General features: G+C 33.2%; 1 protein-coding gene across 1 annotated transcript in view; it reads left to right on the top strand.

Annotated features, from left to right (window-relative positions):
• The window catches only part of LOC145955641 (chromatin structure-remodeling complex protein BSH), a 34099-nt gene extending 9354 nt beyond the window's left edge, over nucleotides 1-24745 (top strand). Inside the window, exons 5-6 of the mRNA XM_083070613.1 lie at nucleotides 8501-8563; nucleotides 24421-24745. Coding sequence (XP_082926739.1) covers nucleotides 8501-8563; nucleotides 24421-24520 — 163 coding nt within the window. The 3' untranslated portion in view covers nucleotides 24521-24745. The remainder of the gene's footprint in view (nucleotides 1-8500; nucleotides 8564-24420) is intronic.
• Nucleotides 24746-26664: the final 1919 nt, after the last annotated feature.

Here is a 26664-nt window from a genome sequence, read left to right as displayed (position 1 = left end):
CGGCTAGCCAAGCTTCAAGAGGGGAAAGTGTGGGTTCTGTTTCACACAACAACTACTTCAAATGTGGGCAGCCAGGTCATAGGGCAGTTGAGTGTCGGACGCAAAGAGTTATAACATGTTTCAAATGTCAAGCGAAGGGACACAAAGCTAGTGAATGCCCCCAAAATAGGAAAGAAACAACAGATGTTGCCGGGAGCGCTAGCAAACCTCAAGCGACAGGAAAGGTGTTTGCCTTGAGTGGTGCTGAAGCTTCACAATCCAAAGACTTAATCCAGGGTATGTGTTTCATTAATGGAACTCCTCTAATTGTTTTATATGACTCTGGTGCGACTCACTCTTTTATATCACATGCGTGTCTGTCCAAATTAAAATTACCTGTTTCTTCCTTGTCTTTTGAATTAATAGTGGAGACACCAACTAGTGGTTCAGTGTCTACTTCTGATGTATGTTTAAAGTGTCCTTTGATTATTGATGGTAGAGATTTCATGGTTGACTTAATTTGTTTACCTGTTTCTTCTGGGTATGGACTGGTTATCTTCCAATCATGTCCTTTTGAATTGTGCTGATAAATCTATTGTCTTTGGTGAGCCTGTTGAAAAAGTGGGTAAGGATTATTTGACTGCCAATCAAGTTAAGGTATCTTTACAAGAGGATGCCCAAGTGTACATGTTGTTAGCTTCTTTGAATTCTGAGAGTAATGTTTTGGTGAATGAACTGCCTGTTGTGTGTGACTTTTCGGATGTCTTCTCTGATGATATGTCTAGCTTACCACCTAGAAGAGAAGTAGAATTTTCCATAGACTTAGTACCAGGTTCAGGACCTATTTCTATTGCATCTTATAGGATGTCACCCGTAGAGTTAGTGGAGCTTAAGAAACAAATAGAAGACTTGTTGGAGAAGGGGTTTGTGAGGCCTAGTGTATCACCTTGGGGAGTACCCGTACTATTAGTTAAGAAAAAGGATGGTAGTATGAGATTGTGTGTAGATTATCGCCAGTTGAACAAGGTGACCATTAAGAATAAATATCCATTGCCTAGGATAGATGATCTTATGGACCAGTTGGTGGGTGCTTGTGTATTTAGTAAAATTGATCTTAGATCGGGGTACCATCAGATTAGGGTTAAGAGTGAGGATGTACCTAAGACAGCATTTAGGACTCGTTATGGACACTATGAGTATCTAGTAATGCCTTTTGGTGTGACAAATGCTCCTGCAATTTTTATGGATTACATGAACCGAATTTTTCATCCGTATTTGGATAAATTTGTAGTTGTCTTCATAGATGACATACTAGTTTATTCCAAGACTAAAGAGGAGCATAAGAAACACTTAAAGGTAGTACTTCAAACTCTTAGGGAGAGAAAACTTTATGCCAAGTTGTCTCAGTGTGACTTTTGGCTAGAGGAGGTGAGTTTCTGAGGACATGTGATTTCAAGTGGAGGTATAGCAGTAGATCCATCTAAAGTTGAGGCGGTGCTTAAATGGGAGACACCTAAGTCAGTTAGTGAGATTAGGAGTTTCCTTGGATTGGCTGGATACTATAGAAGATTCATTGAGGGATTCTCTAAGTTAGCATTACCCTTGACAAGTTTAACTAGGAAAGGAGTTGTGTTTGTATGGGATAGTAAATGTGAGAATAGTTTCCGAACCCCTAAGGAGAAGTTGACTAGTGCACCTGTTTTAGTGTTGCCTGACCTTAGTAAGACCTTCGTGGTTTATTGTGATGCTTCTAAGATGGGTTTGGGTGGAGTGTTAATGCAGGAGGGAAAGGTCGTATCTTATGCATCTAGGCAATTGAAAATGCATGAGAAGAATTACCCCACCCATGATCTTGAATTAGCAGCTGTGGTATTCACACTTAAGATTTGGAGACATTATTTGTATGGTTCAAAATTTGAGGTGTTTAGTGATCATAAGAGTCTTAGGTATTTATTTGACCAAAAGGAATTAAATATGAGGCAAAGGAGATGGTTAGAGTTCCTTAAGGACTATGATTTTGATCTTAGTTATCATCCGGGTAAAGCTAATGTGGTGGCTGATGCATTGAGTAGGAAATCTTTGCATTTGTCTTCTCTTATGATTAGGGAGATGGACCTTTTGGCTCAATTTAGAGACTTGAGTTTGACTTGTGAGGTGACCCCTAGTAGTGTGAGACTAGGTATGACTCGGGTGACTAGTGAGTTGTTGAGGGAAATTGGAGAAGCACAGTTAATGGATTCATTTCTAGTGGCTAGACGTGATGCTATAGGACAATGTGTTGGAGGAGAATTTACCTTGGGTGTAGATGGAGTGTTAAGATTTAAAGACCGAGTGTGCGTTCCAAGTGACCCTACACTTAGACGTTTGATCCTAGAGGAAGGTCATAGGAGCAAGCTTAGTTTTCACCCTGGAGCAACTAAGATGTATCAAGACCTTAGGAAGATATTTTGGTGGCCTAGGATGAAGAAAGATATAGCTGAATTTGTAAGTGCCTGTTTAGTGTGTCAGAAGGCTAAGATAGAACATCAGAAACCTTCAGGACTACTTCAGCCTTTGAGTATACCCGAGTGGAAGTGGGATAGCATTTCTATGGATTTTGTAGTTTCTTTGCCTAGAACTAGGAGGGGGCATGATTCCATTTGGGTTATAGTTGATAGGTTGACTAAGAGTGCACATTTCTTACCTATTAACATTAGGTATTCTCTAGAGAGATTGGCTGGACTGTATATTGATGAGATTGTGAGATTGCATGGGATACCATCTAGTATTGTGTCAGACAGAGATCCTAGATTCACCTCTAGGTTTTGGGGGAGCCTACAACAAGCTTTGGGGACCCAACTTAGACTTAGTTCAGCTTACCACCCTCAAACTGATGGTCAGACTGAGAGGACTATTCAATCTTTAGAGGATTTGCTTAGAGCCTGTGTGTTGGACCAAGGGGGTAGTTGGGATAGTCTTTTACCTTTGATAGAGTTTACCTATAATAATAGTTACCACTCTAGTATAGGTATAGCACCTTATGAAGCCTTGTATTGTAGGAGATGTAGGACCCCTTTGTGTTGGTGCGAGCCTGGTGATAATGTTATCTTAGGACCTGAGATTGTGCAACAAACCACTGATAAGGTTAGATTGATACAAGAGAGGATGAGGACAGCTCAGAGTAGACAGAAAAGTTGTGCTAACAGAAGAAGGAAGGACTTGGAATTTCAAGAAGGTGACCATGTGTTCTTGAAAGTCACTCCGTGGACTGGGGTTGGCAGGGCATTGAAATCCAGAAATCTTACTCCTCGATTTATTGGTCCTTTCCAAATTCTAAAAAGGGTCGGTAGTGTTGCCTACCAAATTGCTTTGCCTCCTAATCTGTCAAATCTCCATGATGTCTTCCACATTTCCCAACTTCGGAAATACATCCATGATCCTTCGCATGTGATTGAGTCGGATCATCTTGAGGTTAAGGAGAACCTAACTGTGGAAGCTACCCCGGTGAGAGTCGAGGATCGAATGGTGAAGCAACTTAGGGGTAAGGAAATTCCTTTGGTGAAATTTATTTGGGGAGGAGCTACACCTGAAAGTGCTACTTGGCAGCTAGAGGAGAAGATGAAAGTGTCATATCCATTTTTATTTGCTTCAGGTAATTTCGAGGACGAAATTTCTTAAAGGAGGGGAGAATTGTAACACCCCATTTTTCTTATTTCGATTTTATTTTATTTTAAGGGTATTTTGGTAATTTTATAAAGGTGATAAGGGTGATTTAGTAGCTTGGAACGGGCTGTTCCGGAATTGGAACGGGCCATTCCAAACTACCAAAAAACATGTGATTTAGTAGCTCGGAACGGGCCGTTCCGGAATTGGAACGGGCCGTTCCAAACTACCAAGTTGTGTGTGAGTTAATAGCCCAGAACGGGCCGTTCTCAAGTTGGAACGGGCCGTTCTGGACTATTAGTTTTGCCATTAACCCTAAATGAGAACGGGCTTGGAACGGGGCGTTCCAAAATTATGGCCGTTGGGGGTAATTAATGCACATCAGAACGGGCCGTTCTGGTTTTGGAACGGGCCGTTCTGGATGTGATTTTTAGCCACGTTTTAATGGTCCGGAACGGGCCGTTCCGGATTTGGAACGGGCCGTTCCGGCGTAAAAAGCCTATAAATAGAGTTGTTTGCCACTCCCAAAAAGCACACCTCTCATTTCTGATTTCTTTTCTTCTGCTTTCTCTCTTCTTTCCTCTACTCTCTGCTTCAGACCGAGGGGAACCCAACGAGGGAGATCAACCAGATCTAGTCTAGATTCAGCTTCTACATATCCAGGTACGGGGGAAAAGGGGATTATTTATATGTGGAGTTGCATGAGGGAATTGGGTAAAAGAAGAGCCCTTAGGATTATGAGTAATTTTACAATTATTTCTGTTTGAAGAATTATTGGCATTATTTGATTCTGTATATATTTAGGACAATAAATATATAATTTGTTTGTAAAAATGATGCTCTAGGAGAGAGAACGAAATTATAGAAAAGTGCCTGTAGGGTAGGTTTTGGAAAAATTGGATTATTCCTGTTTGAGGAATTAATTATATCATTAGATTCGGTATGTGTTGAGGATTATAAATATGCTAATAATTTGTAAAAATGATGCTCTAGGAGAGAGAACGAAATTATACAAAAGTGCCTGTAGGTTAGGTTTTGGAAAAATTGGATTATTTCTGTTTGAGGAATTAATTATACCATTAGATTCGGTACGTGTTGAGGATTATAAATATGCGAATAATTTGTAAGAATGATGATCTGTGAGAGAGAACGAAATTGTAGAAAAGTGCCTGTGAACTAGGTTTTGGAACAATTAGGGGTTTTACTGTGCTGAAATTATATTAAATTACTAATTCTATTAATTATTTTATTAATGTTCTTGTTATATTATTTTATAAGAATTGATGATCGAGATATGAATTGCTTGAGGGATTTGTAAACCCTTATTTTGTTAGACTTATCTGTTGAGTATGTGATATGAAATTGTGTATGTTATATGGAATTGTGATATGAGATGAGATGTTGTATGGAAATGATTAAGAATATGATTGCGATGTGTTTCCTCACACTAATGACTAGGGATGGCACGGCCCCTGGGTAAGTGGTGCTACAGGGAGGGCGTGACCCTAGCATGGTGTGGGATGAGTAAGACAGTTAACACACACCACTTATGTTGATTATGGCAGCCCTGGCATAGGGTTAATTGCAAGAGATTGTGTGGATTGTGATGTGATTGTGGTTCCTCACATCAATGACTAGGGATGGCATGGCCCTTGGGTAAGTGATGCTACAGGGAGGGCGTGACCCTGACATGGTGTGGGATGAGTGAAGCAATTAACCTGTATCACTTATGTCAGTTGTGGCGTGGTCTTGACATAGTGTTAATTGTAAGATTTATGTGGATTGTGATGGATTGATGTAATTGTGAATTGAGATATGAAGATGAGAAATGATTGATTAATTATGATATATATATATATATATATGAATGCTGATAAATATTTTATTAAGCAAACGAGTTTTGATAAGATTACATTTGTGGTGTGTTTGTATGTACTTTACATATGATTGTTTTCTTTTCTCACCGTACGATTTGTGGATGTTTTAGGTGAGAAAGATCCAGCTTCGAGTGACATCTAGAATGCCAACAGTGGAATTGCGGGATGCTCTGATAGTGTGACATCGGGGAAATGATTTTTAGAATATAGGTTTTATATGGATTTGGAATTGTAAATGTTATTTTTGAAAATAATTTGAAAACTATTGCATTTCATTTTTATTATTATTGATGGATAATTTTGAAGATTCTCATGTGAACCCTTTTACCGAAATTGAAAAATTTATTTATAAGTTTCTATTACTACAAAATATATGTTGGGGTAGTAAGGGTGTCACACACACACACACACACACACATATATATATATATATATATATATATATATATATATATATATATATATATATATATAGATATATCATTTATAAATATACTTTTATATATTTATTTTTAGTTTTTTAGTTCAAATGGAAATTAATATTGTATTTTTTATAATTTCATAAGTATTTTTAAATTAAAAGTTTTTTCCTAATTCATATTTTAATTTCTTATACTTCAAAATGACAACTTATTATTTAAATTAATTAATTTCTTATGTTTTAATTTTTAATCTTTTGATGAAAAAAATATTTTAGTTTCATAATTTTTTAATTATTTTTTTAGCAAAATATGATTTATTTATACAGAATTCTTAAATATAATAATTGTGCAGTAAAATTTTCTATTTTGAGAGGGATATGTAATCCCTCACAGATTGTGAAGAAATTTGTGATGGAATACAATTTTTAAAAATATTCCGTCACAAATTGTGAAGGATTCAAAATCCGTCACAAAATCTTAATTTTTTATTTTTATAAATTTTTAAATAAAAAATAATCAACTTATATAAGATTTATTAATTATATAATATATATTATTTTCACTTTTTTTCTAATATACAAGTGTTAATTATAAAGTGTATTATATAATATATATAATACACTTTATAATTAATTATATATATATTTTTACCTTTTATTAATTATATAATATATATTAAATTATTCCATTTAAGTGTATTATAAAGTATGATGATAATATTTGTATATATTTATTGATAGACTTAATTGTACTTAATTGTACTTTTTTAATTATTTTTTTAGCAAAATATTTTTTATATATACATAATTCTTAAATATAATAATTATGCAATAAAATTTTATATTTTGAGAGGGATACATAATCCCTTACAAATTGTGACGGAATTTGTGACGGAATACAATTTTTAAAAATTTTCCGTCACAGAATCCGTCACAAATTGTGAGGGATTCAATTCCGTCACAAAATCCTAATTTTTTATTTTTATGAATTTTTAAATAAAAAATAATTAAATTATTCCAGATTTATTAATTATATAATATATATTATTTTCACCTTTTTTTTCTAATATACAAGTATTAATTATAAAGTGTATTATATAATATATATAATACACTTTATAATTAATTATATATATATATATATTTTTTTTTTTCACCTTTTATTAATTATATAATATATATTAAATTATTCCATTTAAGTATATTATAAAGTATGATGATAATATTTTTATATATTTATTGATAGACTTAATTGTACTTTTATTAAATGATCTAGCACAATGAATTTTCTAGCGTCAACCATTATATATATATATATATATATATATATATATATATCTATATATATATAACTATATATATATATATATATAGTTATATATAATTATATATAATTTATAAATATACTTTAATATATTTATTTTTAGCTTTTTTAGTTAAAATGCAAAATAATATTGTCTTTTTATAATTTCATAAGTATTTTTAAATTAAAAGTTTTTTCCTAATTCACATTTTAATTTCTTATACTTCAAAATGACAACTTATTATTTAAATTAATTCATTTCTTATGTTTTAATTTTTAATCTTTTGATGAAAAAAATATTTTAGTTTCATAATTTTTTAATTATTTTGTTAGCAAAATATTTTTTATGTATACATAATTCTTAAACATAATAATTGTACAATAAAATTTTCTATTTTGAGAGGGATACATAATCCCTCACAGATTGTGACGAAATTTGTGACGAAATATTTAGAGAGGAATCAAAATCCGTCACTAAATCCGTCGCAATTTTTTTTTTTTTATTAGTGACCCCGTTTGTGACGGTATTGTTAGAGACGGAAAATTTTCCGTCACAAACTCTAAAACTAAGTAGTCCGTCACAAAAATAAAATTTTCGTCACAAAAGTCATCACTATTAGTGACGACATTTTATCCGTCACAAATTTTCGTTACAAATTTTAATTTTTTTAGTAGTGTCAGGTCGCTCCTATTAGTATCCTTAAATTAATTTTATACTCTCCTAGGTTGTCTAGGCACTCACTATAAATTAATTCCAAATTCGCATGTTATGCAATAATTAATCACAAGTCCCCTGGTTGTCAGGTCGTACTTAATAATTAATATACACCTAATATACTTTATAAAAGGTTTAAAAAAAATAGAGAACCGAAACTATTGCAAATAATTAATTTGAACTATCAAATTTCTCATAATAAAATATTAACTAATTAATATTTTACGATCAAGAACAATTTAGATTAAAATTAAAAAGGACTTGTTTTTCTCATTATTATAATCTCTCTATTATAAAAAAAGAAGTCTTTAATTTTAATCAAGGCTTTATCATATTAATTATTTCTCATATTCAATAAACATGAAAATAAAGTATAATCTTATTAATGCATATAAGATAGATTGGATCTTGGGCATACATCTTATTCTTAACATATACTCCTGTCAGGTTGTTTTTTATACATTTATGTCATGGTTCGCGTGGTGTGATAAATGCAATGTTATTAAATTCCATGTGAATATGTACGTTCCTAATCCGCTTTATTGTCAATGATATATTAACAGTAAAGGGGGCGCTGTAGCAGTGGACTTGGTTAAGTTATTTAGTCCAAAATCTAGTGTGCTCCGGTAAGTCTGTTTCATAAAATTTGAACACTCCTTTTTGCTCAATAATTTAGTTCTGAACATTTATATCATTGTCCAATCATCTTAGAGTACTGCTTAGTCATCGTGCCTTCGTAGCCCATGAAATTAAGGGGGGTGTATTGGTTTAGGATTTCGTAGGATTTTAAAAGACTTTTTTTGAGTAAAAAAGTCCATTGGTATTCAATCAGGATTTTATGTCACTTAAAACCAATCCAGTGGTATTCAATCTGGATTTTCAAGATTTTTTAAAGAGTCCATTAAAATCCACTGGTATTCATTTGAGATTTTTTACAACTTAAAAACAATCCATTGGTATTCAAAAATATAAGGATTTTAAAGGATTGTTGTGTGAGAGGGATTTTGAAGGACTTTCTAGTGTTATCTATAAATACCAGATTCATAAAACAATCCCATCCAAACCCAACGGATTTTGAAGGATTGTTTGAAGTGATTTTTCAAGTGTTACAATAATTTTCAAGTGGGTTTTTCATCTTTTTTTTTCTATGCTCCTGTCTTCTCCATTTTTTCTCTACTAATAATACTATACTATTATTCATTGCTCATATATAATATTGTAGTACTGTTCTCATCCCATTCTCCTATTTTGTGAAACTCTGATATGTAAATGATAGTGTCATTGACTTGCTCTATTTTTCTGTTCGTTCTCTTTAATTGACTTGCTTTATTTTATTCTATGTAGTTGAATTTGTTCCTTTATATAACAAAAAAAATGCTTGAAATTTCAACTTTTAAGTGGTAATTTTTTTTATAACATACGTCAAGAAGAAAAAAAAGGTGAAAGATGAAATTGATATCATAATCTCTAAATATATATATATATATATATATATATATATATATATATAAGATGAATTTGTTAGGGTTTCTGTGAGTAGAATGAGATGAAAATGTGTAACACCCCAATTTCCTTAAAAGGATAATTTTATTAGTAATGGCATTTTCGTAATTATTGATGGCATTTTCGTGATTTTATAAAGGTATTAGGGGCATTTGAGTAACTCGGAACGGGCTGTTCCGAAAGTGGAACGGGCCGTTCTGAGCATTTAAAATAAGCTAAAATTTTAGGTTGGGAACGGGCCCAGAACGGGCCGTTCCAACAAGGAGAACGGGCCGTTCCGGAGGGAGAACGGGCCGTTCTGCTGAGTTTGAGAACGGGCCGTTCTGGTTTCAGAACGGGCCGTTCTGCTTTTTGAGAACGGGCCGTTCCGATTTTGGAACGGGCCGTTCCAGTTGAGAAATTTGCCCACGTTTGAAGGATCCGGAACGGGCCGTTCCGAAATCAGTACGGCCGTTCCGGTTGCGCCAGGAGGCCTATAAATAGGGCCAAGGGGGGGTGAAAAATTTATATTGAGCAAGAAGTGGTAATCTTAGAGAGAGAAAGAGGAGAGAGAGAGAGAGAGAGAGAGAGAAAGAAAGAAAGAAAGAGAGGAAAAGAAAGAGGGGATCCAGAGGAGGAGGCCCTGCCCAAGTTTCAACTCCGCTTATCCAGGTAAGGGGGGAGTGAGAACCTCGCTCAGGGGTGTGGGGATAATTGTTGGATAGTTGTTTGTCGGATTGGCCCCCAATCCCTTGCCGTTGTTCTGTCTAAATTTCTATTTACTCTACTTTACTTTTTGTTGAAGGTGCCGTTGTTCTGTATAAATTTCTATTTACTCTACTTTGTTTTTTGTTGAAGGTGCCGTTGTTCTGTCCGATTTTCTATTTATTCTACTTTGTTTTTGTTGAAAGTGCCGTTGTTCTGTCTGATTTTCTATTGAAATTATGTAACAAGTTAAATATTGAGTCAATGAGATTATGATGGTATGACATGCATCATACGCATATATTATTCCAGGTGTGCCGCTGAGGCCGCATACCAGTGATGTAACTTGCTAACGAGGTGTACCTTGGGGTCACCACTGATGTAACATGCTAACAAGGTGTACCTTAGGGTCACCAGTGATGTAACTTGTAACCAGGTGTACCTTAGGGTCACCAGTGATGTAACCAGGTGTACCTTAGGGTCACCAGTGATGTAACCAGGTGTACCTTTGGGTCACCAGTGATGATATGTGAAACTTCCGTATGGCGCCACATGCATGCATTTATGAGATGAGTCCATGACATCATTGCATGATAAATGAATGTATATGTGATATTGATGATATATGTGTATTGTTTATAAGTGACTTATATTTGTTGTGTGTGTGGGTGCTATCTAGCCTTTATTTCTGCACCTGAAACTGAGTGAGATGTTTCTCACTCCCTTGTTATTTTTGTATATGTTTTAAATTATGTTGCAGATGATCAGCATCATGGGGATGTTGGTGATGAGGCTTAAAGGCTTCAGTGGGGCATGCTCTGATAGATGTGACGTCGGGCATAACTAGGTTTATTTTGGATGTTATTATATTAAAAAGCTTTAATTTTCTCTTCTTATGTAATTTTGAACGTTCCTGAGAAAAGACCAAAATGTACATCTTTATTATACTATTTTATTATATGATTTCAAAGTTATAAATTAATTCCTAACTAGGAGGCTCTGCCACCTTTGCTGGAATTAATCTATATTTTCCTTTATATGATTTCTTGAATCTTAATACTTATATGTTGACTTTTTATGATTGATGAGTTACGAATGTGAATCTTCTACCTTATAATATTTGAAACAATTGTTTTATACATGAAAGATGTTATTAAACTATGAAAGATTTTATTTACCCAAAAAGAAAAAAAAATAAATCTTTCTTATTATTTAATTGTGAATTGATGATGGGGTAGAGGGTGTCACATTTAGTGGTATCAGAGCAGGTCGATCTAATCGACCGTGAGTTATGAGTTTACTATGCTTATTTGGTTTACTATGTTTATTTGGTACATGAATGATGGACTGAATTGATTGTAAAACTTGTTGGTATGCTAGTATGATGATTGATTATGTTTATTGATTGTATTATTTTCTTAGACTATGGCTGGTAGAAATGATCGTGCGATTGCCGATGCTCTTCAAGCATTAGCACAAGCTATGAATAATAACAATAGGACTGAAGTTACTCCTAACTGGTTGGAGCAATTTCAACGAAATCACCCACCTACCTTTAAAGGAGGATATGACCCAGATGCTGCTATGAATTGGCTAACAGAAATAGAGAAAATTTTCAATGTCATGGATTGTCCCCTCACTCAGAAGGTGAAGTTGGCCACCTTCATGTTGACTGCTGATGCTCACTTTTGGTGGGAAGGAGCACTTCAGAGGATGATTAATGGAGGGGTGCACTTGAATTGGGACAACTTCAAGAAAATCTTTCTTGAGAAGTATTTCCCGGATGATGTGAGAAGTCGGAAAGAAATGGAGTTTCTTGAACTGAATCAAGGGAATAACACAGTGGCAGAGTATGCTGCCAAATTTGATGCTTTGGTTCGTTATTGTACACACTACCATGGTGAGGGTGGTGAAAGAGCTAAATGCATAAAATTTGTAAATGGTCTGCGTCCTAAAGTGAAAACTGCAATTAACTATCAGGAGATATATCACTTTCCCACTCTGGTCAATAAGTGCAGTATTTATGATCGGGACAACCGTGATCGTGCTGCTTTCTATAAAGGAGTTGGAGGTCTTATCCGTGCTGTGAGTTCTAGTACTTCGGGTAGGAGTAAGCCTTACTTCGCTCCTACTAGATTTCAAGGGAATAAAGCTGCTGCTAATAAAAGCAAGTCATTTACTAGAGGATCCACTGTTAGTGCTACTGGAAGTGTTGGAGGATCTGTGTCCACTCCTTCAGGAAGATGTGGAAAGTGTGGACGTATTGGTCATAATCGGTCTGAGTGTAATGACAACGAGGTTACTTGCTTCAATTGCAGGGGTAAGGGTCACATCAGTACCCACTGTCCCGAACCACCAAGAACACGTGTTATTGGATCGGGTTCGCAAATTGAGCGTCCAAAGACTATAGGGAGAGTATTTGCTCTTAGTGGTGCTGAAGCTTCTCAGTCAGAAAATTTGATACAAGGTACTTGTTTCATAGCTGAGACTCCTTTTGTTGTACTATTTGATTCTGGTGCAACTCATTCCTTTATTTCTGTCTCTTGTGTCCAAAAATTGAATTTGCCTGTGTCTTTGTTAGATTTTGATCTAGTTGTTGAAACCCCTACTAATGGTCCTGTGACTACATCCCTAGTGTGTTTGAAATGTCCTTTGACAGTTTCTGATAAGCAGTTTCTAGTTGACTTAATTTGTTTGCCTCTTAGTCAATTAGATGTAATTCTTGGTATGGATTGGTTATCTTCTCACCATGTCCTTTTAAACTGCTTTGAGAAATCTATTTCCTTTGGTGAATGTAAGAGTATGGAATTTCTTAGTGCTGCTGACATTAAAACTTGTTTAAAAGACAATGAAAGAGTGTACATGATCTTAGCTTCTTTAACACTTGAGACTGATAGTAAGCTAGATGAGATTCCCTTAGTAAGAGAATTTCCAGAAGTATTTCCTAAGGATGTGTCTAGTTTACCACCTGAGAGAGAGATTGAGTTTAGCATAGACTTAGTACCAGGTACCCCACCTATATCTATAGCACCCTATAGGATGTCCCCTACAGAGTTAGTTGAGCTTAAGAAACAAATAGAGGAATTACAAGGAAAACAATTCATTAGGCCTAGTGTTTCGCCTTGGGGAGCGCCTGTTTTATTGGTTAAAAAGAAAGATGGGAGCATGAGGTTGTGCGTAGACTATAGGCAACTGAATAAAGTGACCATTAAGAATAAGTATCCTTTGCCTAGGATAGATGACCTTATGGATCAACTAGTTGGAGCTTGTGTGTTCAGTAAGATAGATTTAAGGTCAGGATACCATCAGATTAGAGTGAGAACTGAGGATGTTCCTAAGACTGCCTTTAGAACTCGCTATGGGCACTATGAGTATTTAGTTATGCCGTTTGGTGTAACTAATGCACCTGGTGTTTTTATGGACTACATGAATAGGATCTTTCACCCTTACTTGGATAGATTTGTAGTGGTCTTCATAGATGATATCCTAGTGTATTCCAAGACTAGGGAAGAGCATGTTGAGCACCTTAGGATCGTTCTTCAAACCCTTAAGGAGAAACAGTTGTATGCTAAATTGTCAAAATGTGAATTTTGGTTGGATAGTGTGAACTTTCTAGGACATGTGATATCCAAGGGTGGAATAGCTGTAGATCCTGCTAAGGTAGAAGCTGTGTTAGAGTGGAGAACACCTAAATCAGTATTTGAGATTAGGAGTTTCCTAGGACTAGCTGGTTATTACAGAAGGTTCATAGAGAATTTCTCTAGGCTAGCTCTTCCTTTGACTAAGCTGACGAAGAAAGACCAACCTTTTGTGTGGGATTCTAGGTGTCAGGAGAGTTTTCAAGAGCTTAAGAGGAGATTAACTAGTGCTCCTGTGTTAGTGTTACCTGATCCTAGTAAGACTTTTGAGGTATTTTGTGATGCTTCTAAATTGGGTTTAGGAGGAGTACTTATGCAGGAGGGTAAGGTAGTAGCCTATGCTTCAAGACAACTTAAAATTCATGAGCAAAACTATCCTACCCATGACCTTGAGTTAGCTGCAATAGTTTTTGTGCTCAAGTTATGGAGACATTACTTGTTTGGGTCTAGATTTGAGGTTTTTAGTGACCATAAAAGCCTTAAGTACTTGTTTGACCAAAAGGAATTGAATATGAGGCAGAGGAGATGGTTAGAGTTTCTTAAGGATTATGACTTTAAATTAAATTATCACCCTGGCAAGGCTAATGTTGTAGCTGATGCTTTGAGTAGAAAATCTTTGAGAATGTCTTCCTTGATGATTAGGGAATTGCAAATGATTGAGGAGTTTAGGTATATGAGCTTAGGGTGTGAGTTGAACTCTAAGAGTATTAAGTTGGGAGCTTTGAGAGTGACTAATAGCTTAATAGATGAGATTAGAGAAGGTCAGAAGATGGATCCTTTCTTATTGAGTCAGGTAGAGAAGTTGAATCAAGGTGTGAAAAGTGAGTTTAGAATTGGAGTGGATGGAGTTTTAAGATTTAAGGATAGGTTGTGCATTCCTAGTGTGCCAGAACTTAAGAGAGCAATCCTGGAAGAAGGTCATAAGAGTATCCTTAGTATCCATCCAGGAGCCACTAAGATGTACCAAGACCTTAAGAAGATGTTTTGGTGGCCTAAGATGAAGAGGGAAGTGGAGGAATTTGTGTATGCTTGCTTAGTATGTCAGAAAGCTAAGGTAGAACACCAAAAACCTTCAGGTTTGATGCAACCTTTAGATGTGCCTGTGTGGAAGTGGGATAGCATCTCTATGGATTTTGTAGTTGGGTTACCTAAGACTGTGAAGAACTTGGATGCTATATGGGTCATTGTGGATAGATTGACTAAGTCTGCCCATTTTATTCCCATTAATATTAGGTACTCTTTGGAGAGGTTAACCAAGTTGTACATCAGTGAGATCGTGAGGTTGCATGGAGTTCCTACTAGTATTGTGTCTGATAGAGATCCTAGGTTCACCTCTAGATTTTGGGAGAGTTTGCATAAGGCTTTAGGCACTAAGCTTAGATTGAGTTCAACTTACCATCCCCAAACAGATGGCCAAACTGAGAGAACCATACAATCTTTGGAAGACTTGTTGAGGGCTTGCATCTTAGAACGTGGGGGTAGTTGGGATAGTTTCCTACCTTTGATAGAATTTACCTACAATAATAGCTACCATTCTAGTATTGGGATGGCACTATATGAGGCTCTGTATGGTAGGAGATGTAGAACACCTTTATGTTGGACAGAACCTGGAGAGAATGTCATGTTAGGACCTGAGATAGTTCAACAAACTACTGAACAGGTTAAGATGATCCAAGAGAAGATGAGAGCAACTCAGAGTAGGCAAAAGAGTTATATTGACAAGAGGAGAAAAGACCTTAAGTTTAAAGAAGGTGATCATGTATTCCTTAAAGTCACTCCTTGGACAGGAGTAGGCAGAGCACTGAAATCCCGTAAGCTTACTCCACGTTTCATTGGTCCTTATCAAATTCTTAAAAGAATCCGTGAAGTGGCCTATCAAATTGCTTTGCCTCCATCTCTTTCAAATCTCCATAGTGTCTTTCATGTTTCCCAACTCAGAAAGTATGTCCATGATCCTTCCCATATCATTGAGTCTGACAACATTCAGTTGAAGGATAATCTTACTTATGAAACGGTTCCTCTAAGGATTGATGACACGAGAGTGAAACAACTAAGAGGAAAGGAAATCCCTTTGGTTAAGGTCGTTTGGGGAGGAAATATTGAAGAAAGTGCTACATGGGAATTAGAAAGCAAGATGCGAGAAGCTCATCCATTTCTGTTTTCAGGTAAATTTCGGGGACGAAATTTCTAAAAGGAGGGGAGAATTGTAACACCCCAATTTCCTTAAAAGGATAATTTTATTAGTAATGGCATTTTCGTAATTATTGATGGCATTTTCGTAATTTTATAAAGGTATTAGGGGCATTTGAGTAACTCGGAACGGGCTGTTCCGAAAGTGGAACGGGCCGTTCTGAGCATTTAAAATAAGCTAAAATTTTAGGTTGGGAACGGGCCCAGAACGGGCCGTTCCAACAAGGAGAACGGGCCGTTCCGGAGGGAGAACGGGCCGTTCTGCTGAGTTTGAGAACGGGCCGTTCTGGTTTCAGAACGGGTCGTTCTGCTTTTTGAGAACGGGCCGTTCCGATTTTGGAACGGGCCGTTCCAGTTGAGAAATTTGCCCACGTTTGAAGGATCCGGAACGGGCCGTTCCGAAATCAGTACGGCCGTTCCGGTTGCGCCAGGAGGCCTATAAATAGGGCCAAGGGGGGGTGAAAAATTTATATTGAGCAAGAAGTGGTAATCTTAGAGAGAGAAAGAGGAGAGAGAGAGAGAGAGAAAGAAAGAAAGAAAGAAAGAGAGGAAAAGAAAGAGGGGATCCAGAGGAGGAGGCCCTGCCCAAGTTTCAACTCCGCTTATCCAGGTAAGGGGGGGAGTGAGAACCTCGCTCAGGGGTGTGGGGATAATTGTTGGATAGTTGTTTGTCGGATTGGCCCCCAATCCCTTGCCGTTGTTCTGTCTAAATTTCTATTTACTCTACTTTACTTTTTGTTGAAGGTGCCGTTGTTCTGTATAAATTTCTATTTACTCTACTTTGTTTTTTGTTGAAGGTGCCGTTGTTCTGTCCGATTTTCTATTTATTCTACTTTGTTTTTGTTGAAAGTGCCGTTGTTCTGTCTGATTTTCTATTGAAATTATGTAACAAGTTAAATATTGAGTCAATGAGATTATGATGGTATGACATGCATCATACGCATATATTATTCCAGGTGTGCCGCTGAGGCCGCATACCAGTGATGTAACTTGCTAACGAGGTGTACCTTGGGGTCACCACTGATGTAACATGCTAACAAGGTGTACCTTAGGGTCACCAGTGATGTAACTTGTAACCAGGTGTACCTTAGGGTCACCAGTGATGTAACCAGGTGTACCTTAGGGTCACCAGTGCACTACAAGAAAATGACGATTTTGCGACGGTTATATGACCTACATTGCGACGGTTATAACTGCCGCAAAGACAACATTGCGACGGTTTGGGAACCGTCGCAGAGTCGTCCGTCACCAGGCAATTTTGCGACGGTTATCAGAACCGTTGCACAAACCGTCGCAAAATTGGAATTGCGACCGTTTCATCAACTGTCGCACCAAATGCCTCTATATTAATATTGCGACCCTTTCATCAACTGTCGCACCAACTGCCTCTAAATTAATATTACAATCCTTTTTTTAACAGTCAAAAATTATAATTTTTTTTATTTTAATAAATTTATTAATGTAACAATCCTCATATTTGGCCTTTCAAGGATTTTATTTCACGATATTTCACTGTTTAGCATGTTTTATCCTTACTTGTGCAATTTCTGGGAAACTTCCCAGAAGGTCACCCATCCTTGTACTACTCCAGGTCAAGCACGCTTAACTGTGAAGTTCTGATGAGTAAGCTACCGAAATGTATATGTATGTTGTCAGTATAACTTGTACAGATTAATTCATTTAAGTCATCCTCAAATATACAATCTCATATCTGTATTATAATAATAATATATAATAATTTTATATTACAAATAATAATAATAATAATAATAATAATAATATATTTAGTTATTCTTTATTTATATGTACTTACTTTTATAATTAACATCTACTTATTTCGATTTAAAATTATAATTTAAATTATTTAAATTTTTTAATTTATAATGATAATATAATTTATAAAATTATAAATATTTATTTATTACATACTTATAAATTATTTTAATATTTTAAATAAATTATTAATTAATTTAATATATTTATTTACCTTAAATCAAACATATAAAATTCAAAAAAAAATGTATTTATCCTTGTTTTATTTTCTAATTATCAACTATTAATAAAATACTAACTTAAAATCTTATCTAATTATATATAATATTCTCATATCAAATTTAAAACCAAGTATTAGTTATACAAAAATATTAAGATCATATAGTAAATTGTCAATAAGATTTTAGTTAAATAATTTAAAATAATTAATGTTTTAATTATATTGTTAATTAGAAAATAATTTATTCCAAAACTAATTAATTTTTTTATATTAATTATTAGTAAAATTTAATAATTTTTAAATTAACAATTAATTGGATCAATGAAATTCAACACACACGATGAGTTATTGAGCGGAATAACTTTACCAAGAGTTATTTTGTAAGTTATCTTAAATCAAACATATAAAATTCAAAAAATATATTTATCCTTGTTTTATTTTTTAATTATCAACCATTAATAAAATACTAACTTAAAATCTTATCTAATTATAACATAATATTTTCATATCAAATTTAAAACCAGTTCTTACATTTTCGACAAATATAAATTTTTCTAAAATATTTCATCAATAATATAGTTTTTCCTACAAAAATTTTCTCATCAAAAATATAAATTTTCTGACAGATTTAATTTTGTTTTTATAAGAAATCATCTTCGATTAATTTAACATTTTGTATATATGATTTAACAGTAAAAGATTTTCAATTTAACGGTTAAATTTACAAAATTCACATTTAATATAAAGTTATTGAGTTGTGTAACACTTAGTAAAATTTACACTGATGTAATTATAAACCCCCTCATATATATATATATATATATATATATATATTAAATGTGACTTTTACTAAGTATTACACCGCTCAATAACTTTATATTAAATGTGAATTTGGTAAATCCAACTGTTAGATTGAAAGTTCATATCTCTCAAAGATTATATATACAAAACTTTATATTAATCCAAGATGGTTTGATACTTCATTTTTATAAAACAAAATTGATGTCATATATTAATTTTAAAATACACTAAAATATAAACAATTTGATTACCTTCCAGTTGTTGTTCAATTTTAACAAAATTTGATATACACTTATAAAGTGATATGAACTTTCAATTTAACGGTTGGATTTACAAAATACACATTTAATATAAAGTTATTGAACAACATAATACTTAATAAAAGTTACATTGGTATAATTATAACCCCCTATATTATATATATATATATATATATATATATATATATATATATATATAGGGACGGATGTACATTTGGAATAGTGGGCACTTGCCCCACTACTATTTGACATATACATAATTTTTTATCTAAAAAAATAATATATTTTAAAAAATAAAAATTATATTCTAATAAAATAAAAATATAGATTCAGAAAAAATGTTTATTTATTTTATATCTATCAAATTTTTGAAAGAAATTAATTCTCATGTAATAAATTTTTTTTTCTTAATAATGAATTAATTTTTTAAAAAAGTTTAATTATAATATATATATATATGTATATATATATATATATGTCTTAATATTCACATATATAATGTAATATATTAAAATAAAAAGTTTTTTGATAAAATAAAATTTTTACTATGCATGTTTATCTTTTGTGTTTTTTCTTTATTGTATACGTTGATTGAAAAAATCAAAATAGTAAAATTATATATATTGATTAAAAAAATCAAACTAAGAAAAATCAGAAGATTTATGTTCCATTTAGAATTGTTATTATAAGATATATTTTAAAATAAATTATCATCTAAAAATATATATTAGATATTAAAAACATATTTATATCATAAATAAATTAAACTGGATTTTTATAAATTTTAACATATTTATTTTTATATTTTTAAAGAAAGTATATATAAAATTGTTAATAAAATATAAGTTCGTTAAGATAATATACATAATACTTAAAAAAAAACTTTTAAATTCTAATAAAAAAAATGCTGAAAATTTTGCGACGGTTTATGACTAACTGTCGCAATGTTAAATTTGCGACGGTTATGATTAACTGTCGCAATGTTAAACTTGCGACGGTTTATCATAAACCGTCGCAATGTTAAACAAATTTTGCGACAGTTTATGATAAACCGTCGCAATGTTAAACAAATTTTGCGACGGTTTACGATAAACCGTCGCAATGTTGAACAATTTTGCGACGGTTTTGAAAAACCGTCGTATGAAGGGTCGCAATATCAAAGAGACGACGATTTCTAGATAACCGTCGCAATTTGTCCGTCGCAATTTATCATTTTTCTTGTAGTGGTGATGTAACTAGGTGTACCTTTGGGTCACCAGTGATGATATGTGAAACTTCCGTATGGCGCCACATGCATGCATTTATGAGATGAGTCCATGACATCATTGCATGATAAATGAATGTATATGTGATATTGATGATATATGTGTATTGTTTATAAGTGACTTATATTTGTTGTGTGTGTGGGTGCTATCTAGCCTTGATTTCTGCACCTGAAACTGAGTGAGATGTTTCTCACTCCCTTGTTATTTTTGTATATGTTTTAAATTATGTTGCAGATGATCAGCATCATGGGGATGTTGGTGATGAGGCTTAAAGACTTCAGTGGGGCATGCTCTGATAGGATGTGACGTCGGGCATAGCTAGGTTTATTTTGGATGTTATTATATTAAAAAGCTTTAATTTTCTCTTCTTATGTAATTTTGAACGTTCCTGAGAAAAGACCAAAATGTACATCTTTATTATACTATTTTATTATATGATTTCAAAGTTATAAATTAATTCCTAACTAGGAGGCTCTGCCACCTTTGCTGGAATTAATCTATATTTTCCTTTATATGATTTCTTGAATCTTAATACTTATATGTTGACTTTTTATGATTGATGAGTTACGAATGTGAATCTTCTACCTTATAATATTTGAAACAATTGTTTTATACATGAAAGATGTTATTAAACTATGAAAGATTTTATTTACCCAAAAAGAAAAAAAAAAAAGAAATCTTTCTTATTATTTAATTGTGAATTGATGATGGGGTATAGGGTGTCACAAAATGGATCTTAGTTGGGGGAAGAACCCTCTCAGCATAAAAACTGCGAACTCTCTCATTCCCTTGAATTTGTTACTCTTATCCCTCCTTTTATGACTCAACAATTATTTTATTTTTTTTACTATGAATTTTTCTTTTTATTTTTATATTGTGAATTTAAGATTTTTTTTATATTTTTAAAAAAGAAAATTAACATAAGACATTGCAGTATCTAATTTTTTAGGATTTAGGATTTATGTCTTCATTAGCTTATTTTTAAAAAATAAAATATTGTTAAAATATTTGTTAGAATAATTTACATTTATAAATATCGTTAAAAATTATCATATAATATATAACTAAAATAAATATAAATATATATATATATATATATATATATATATATATATATATATTCTCTATATCTAAATACTCCCATTTATATAAAAAGATTATATATCTAAATATTTTCTCAGTATCGAATATACTAATTTTTTTTTATATAAAAAATTATCTTTTGTTTCTATATTTTCGTTTTTACATTTTTTTTTATAATGATTGAGATATTTGATCCATTTGGATAGCCAAGATATATCCGATCTTGTATAATTGGTGTGCTTCTAAAAATAATAATATAATTTTATTGATTTTGTCTCTTATCCATAATTATTTATATAACTGGTTTTCAACATATATTATTTTAGTAATTCAAATGGGAGATTCACATGAAAATAATAAAGAAAAAGGAAAAGAGAAAGAAAACTATGAAGCTTAGACCAAGGAGGATTCCGATGAATTGTTACAATTGATAGTGGATGCTATAAAAAGATGATAGAATATTATGGAGAATTATTATTATTATTTATCTAGACATTATTGTTTTTTTTAATTATTTTATCTTTGACTCTTTTTAAATTTGAATGTATGAATTTTTTTTTAAATCTTATCAAATGTCAAAACTCCACAAAATCCCACAGAATCCATTAAAATCCTGATTTAAAAGTCTTGTAGAATCCATTAAAATCCTGATTTTAAATCTTGTAGAATCCTGCAAAATCTTAAAAGTCATGAAAATCCTGCAAAGTCTTTTAAAATCCGCAAGATTTTTTTTCACTAAAAAATTCCTTTAAAATCCTAATCCAATACACCCCCTAAGTAATTCATAAATATTAGAATTCAGCTAGGAAAAGTGGATAAACGGTGACATAATATGACATTTTTTACCAGTTATTCACAAATTGAATCCTACTATTCAATTTGATTCGGCTACCTATCAATTTGTATCATAAGATGAATTTCAAATGACTTCGAATTTTATGGTACATGAATGAATAGGTGCAATTTCATATTATCGATATTAGTCACATGATTCAATGATTTGCAATTTTTTTATTTTACAAATTTAAATGCTCAATTCCCAAATTTTAGATGTCAATTTCCCAACTGCTAACAAATTTAAATGTTTTTCCTCAATCCTTAATAACTATCACCCAACTAATTCTGTGACTTCCTCGATCCTATAGAACAAGGTTTCTTTGGGCCTGTGACACCCTCTACCCCAACATACATATACAGTAATTATAAAAAATATAAAAAAATTTCATCATTAAAAATCAAATTTCCAACCACATAAGGGTAAAGAGTTCACATTCATAAACTTAATCCAAATAACATGCCGGTAAAATTACAAAGAAATAAAACTGAATTTTCTAAAATAATTTAATAAGAACATCTTTAAACTAATTCTATCTATGTCCCGATGTCACATGTCCTATCAGAGCAAAACCCAACATAGAAGCCTAAGCTTCATCACCAACATCCTCAGCCTCACGCTGATGATCACTTGTATAACAGTCAAAATAGAACAACACGAGAAAAGGGAGTGAGAAACATCTCACTCTGGTTCACAGTGTAGAAATATACGCCGAATAGCCAAACACAAACAAAATAAGTATAACATAGATAAATTAATAATAACATCACACTCATCCAAGACATAAACCATCACTTTATCATATAACATTAAGAATGCATATGCATGGACACAGACTACATATTATCATGCATGTGGCGCCAGTAAAACATCACATGGCATATTGCCGCTAGCAATACACGAAGAGTAGTCTAGGAGTACATGCCGGGTCACACCCTCTGCGCACTCTCACTAGAAGGATATACTACCAGAGTCTCGTCGGGATAGCTAAGCCGCGCAAGATACATCCCATGCACACAATGGGCGAGACTGGAACTTCCAAACCGAGCTATCCCCAAGGACTAATCCCCAAAGCTTTTACACTAGGGGGCCTTCTCTGGCGTTGTATTCCATATCGTACCCTTAAAACACTTATGCAAATGATGCATGTCATTCAAGACTCTATGCATTCTCATATCTCATTATTATTTTTCATTCCCATATCACATTATCATGTCTCAATATCACTTTTCACATCATCTCATCATATTCACATAGTCATCACTTTTCACATCATCTCATCATATTCACATAATCATCATTTTTCACATCATCTCATCATATTCACATAGTGTCTACAGAACACTCAAAATCATATCAAAACTGATCTATTTTCAAAAATAAACACATTTATACATCTCATTCAACAAGGAATACATCAGAACAATCAGAAAGCAAAATAGAAAATATTCATATTTTGCCTGTTTCTCATAGGGTTCCCACAGGAACCCACAGAGCACTCTAATTCATATCAAAACTTGTTTATTTTCAAGATTATATACATATTTACACTCAACAAACAATCCCACACCCAGAGCGAGGTTTCTCACTCCCCCCTTACCTGGATGAGCAGAAGACGTATGGTCTTGGTGTGATCTAAGATCGTTCCTGAGTACTCTTCCTTAAAGCTCTTTGTTTCTCCTTTTTTTTTTTTTTCTAACCCCTTAGAATGCAAATGAGGCAGAGAGGGTTAACACTACCTGATTCCTTTCTTAAAATTAATCTATTGGGCTGGGTCAACCCAACCCATTTTCCTTCTCTTCTAACCCACTTCTCTTTCTCCTCAAAATAATTAAATAAAATAAATACATGTATATTATAAAATATTTTTCCTCTATAATAATAATATATTTCTGACCCAAAATATAATAATAAATTTCAATAACAAAATATCATATAAAATCAACCTTCTCTTAAAACATATAAATATTTATTTAAAAATACTAATAAAAATACTTATTTAATACGTACAAAATAATTGTCCAAAATAATAATTATTTAAAACGTACAAAATAATATTTCTATATAATTATTAAAATAATTATGATCAAATACCATATAACAATAATAATAACAATAACCTTTTTGAAAACTGGGGTGTTACAGGGCCAGGAACTAATTTGCAAGTTTTGTATTAACATCCATGTTTAGATTATGTCACAGGCTTGGCTTATTTTTCTTGAATATAACAGGAAAAGAAAGGAGTGGGACGTATATAAACCTATTGTGGACCTACTATCCAACGAGGAAGTGGATGCCCTTGAAGCAAAAGAAGAGAGAAATTTCATATGAATTCTCACCATGGTCAGCCCCGCCTTATTGGAAAGGTATAGTTCAATGACAGCATGTATCCGAGGGTTAGAGTTCGAAATTCTTTATTACATACAAGCTGTTTTGTAGGACTGGGAATCAATGATTCAGAATATTGTTATCGCTTGCTTTTAATGGTTGTAGAGTTTCTTATTTGTTCTCTGTGCCCCCAACAAAAGAAAAAAATATAGCATCATATTTGCATAATTTTCTGTAAAACTTAGATGTAGCAAGCAACAACAATCAAGCCACTTCCCACTGAGTTAGAAAATTCAAAGAATATGATGTTTGGTTATGTCTGTATGGGTAGTGCGTACAAGCTTAATACCTCCCTTCTTGGGCATAAAACGTAAGTTTATAGTTTTACTCATTTTGTAGTTTAGGATGCATAATAGTTTGTATGTTACTTTGATTACATATATGGTTGACATTTACCAACTCTTATCATTTGTGTAACACCCCAATTTTCAAAAAGGTTATTATTATTATTATTAGATGGTATTTGGTCATAATTATTTTAATAATTATAGAGGAATATTATTTTGTACGTTTTAAATAATTATTATTTTGGACAATTATTTTGTACGTATTAAATAAGTATTTTTATTAGCATTTTTAAATAAATATTTATATGTTTTAAGAGAAGGTTTATTTTATATGATATTTTGTTATTGAAATTATATTATTATATTTAGGGTCAGAAATATATTATTATTATAGAGAAAAAAATATTTTATAATATACATGTATTTATTTTATTTAATTATTTTGAGGAAAATTAGAAGTGGGTTAGAAGAGAACGAAAATGGGTTGGGTTGACCCAGTCCAATGGATTAATTTTAAGAAAGGAGTCAGGTGGTGTTAACCCTATCTGCCTCATTTGCGTTCTGAAGGGTTAGGGAAAAAAAGAGGAGAAACAAAGAGCTCTAAGGAAGAGTACTCAGGAACGATCTTAGATCACATCAAGACCATTCATCTTCTGCTCATCCAGGTACGGGGGAGATGGGTTTCTTCATATGTGAATATAGGGGTGTTCGGGTAGTGAAGGCAATCCCTAAGTCCCTCTAGGAACTCTATTTAAAATTCTGAACGATTATCTGTGCAATCGATGTTCTAAATTCTTAATTCATTTGGAAGAACTTATTTCTTGAATTGTCTTTGAATTCCATTGGGGCTTTCTTGTTAATTCTTTATCCTTAAATTTGATGACTTGAATTTTATGTGTTAAGAAGAGTTTAGATTTTTTTTTTGTAAAACCAATGGAAACCAATTTTTGAGGCTTGAGATGTGTATGGATTGATTTGGAACGTATGAAGAATATAAATGGAGTTAAACTGAACCAACGGGGTGTAGAAGTAGTGAAAATTGGTAAAAACCTTGTTGGAACTCGTAAAACGCAGGTTTAATTTCACAGAGGGGAGTCTGGGCAGAGATTTGGGCGCTCAGCGCCAGTTTTGGGCGTCGGGCGTCGGGACCCCGACATACGTTTGTAATTTTGCGATATCTTTCTGTGTAGTTATCCAAATCGAGTGCCGTTTGTTTTGTTAGAAACTAGACATCGGGGGCTACCATTTAGACACAAGAATCGTGTAAAATATAATATTTGATCAAGTTATGTGAGTTGCAATTTGAGCCTTACAATCTGTGTGCGAACCACAATATCAATTTTTGTGAGCCCTGAATGGTAACCTAAACGACTTTATTAGGATTTGTGTTCTTCATGAAAGTTGTAGATATTGATGTTAGGATTCTAATGGAGTTGGGATCACTTAGAAAGGATATGTATATCTCGAGTTATGGTTAAATTATTAACTGAATGTCATAGATATTGTGATGTGTGTGAAGAATTATGTGAAATTTGTGGTCTATGATGTTGATAACTTAATGATAGGTACCTAGCATGTGAGGATGATATTGCATGGATTGTTATTGACATGTGATGATGTTATATAATGGAGATGCATTAATTATGAGTTACGTGGGATGCATGAGTTGCATGAGACTTATGAGTTGCATGTGGTGCTTGAGAAGCCAGACGTGGCTATATTGCATTGGACCCTGGGCCCAGAGAGGGGTTGAGACAGGGGGGACCATGACGGGAGGCATTCCATGCGTGGGCCGTTGGG

Source organism: Cajanus cajan, chromosome 3, assembly GCF_000230855.2.
Source record: "Cajanus cajan strain Asha chromosome 3, NIPB_CcT2T_4, whole genome shotgun sequence".
NCBI lineage: Eukaryota > Viridiplantae > Streptophyta > Magnoliopsida > Fabales > Fabaceae > Cajanus > Cajanus cajan.
Note: the sequence above shows the minus strand (reverse complement) of the source record. Positions and strands in the feature narration are given on the sequence as shown.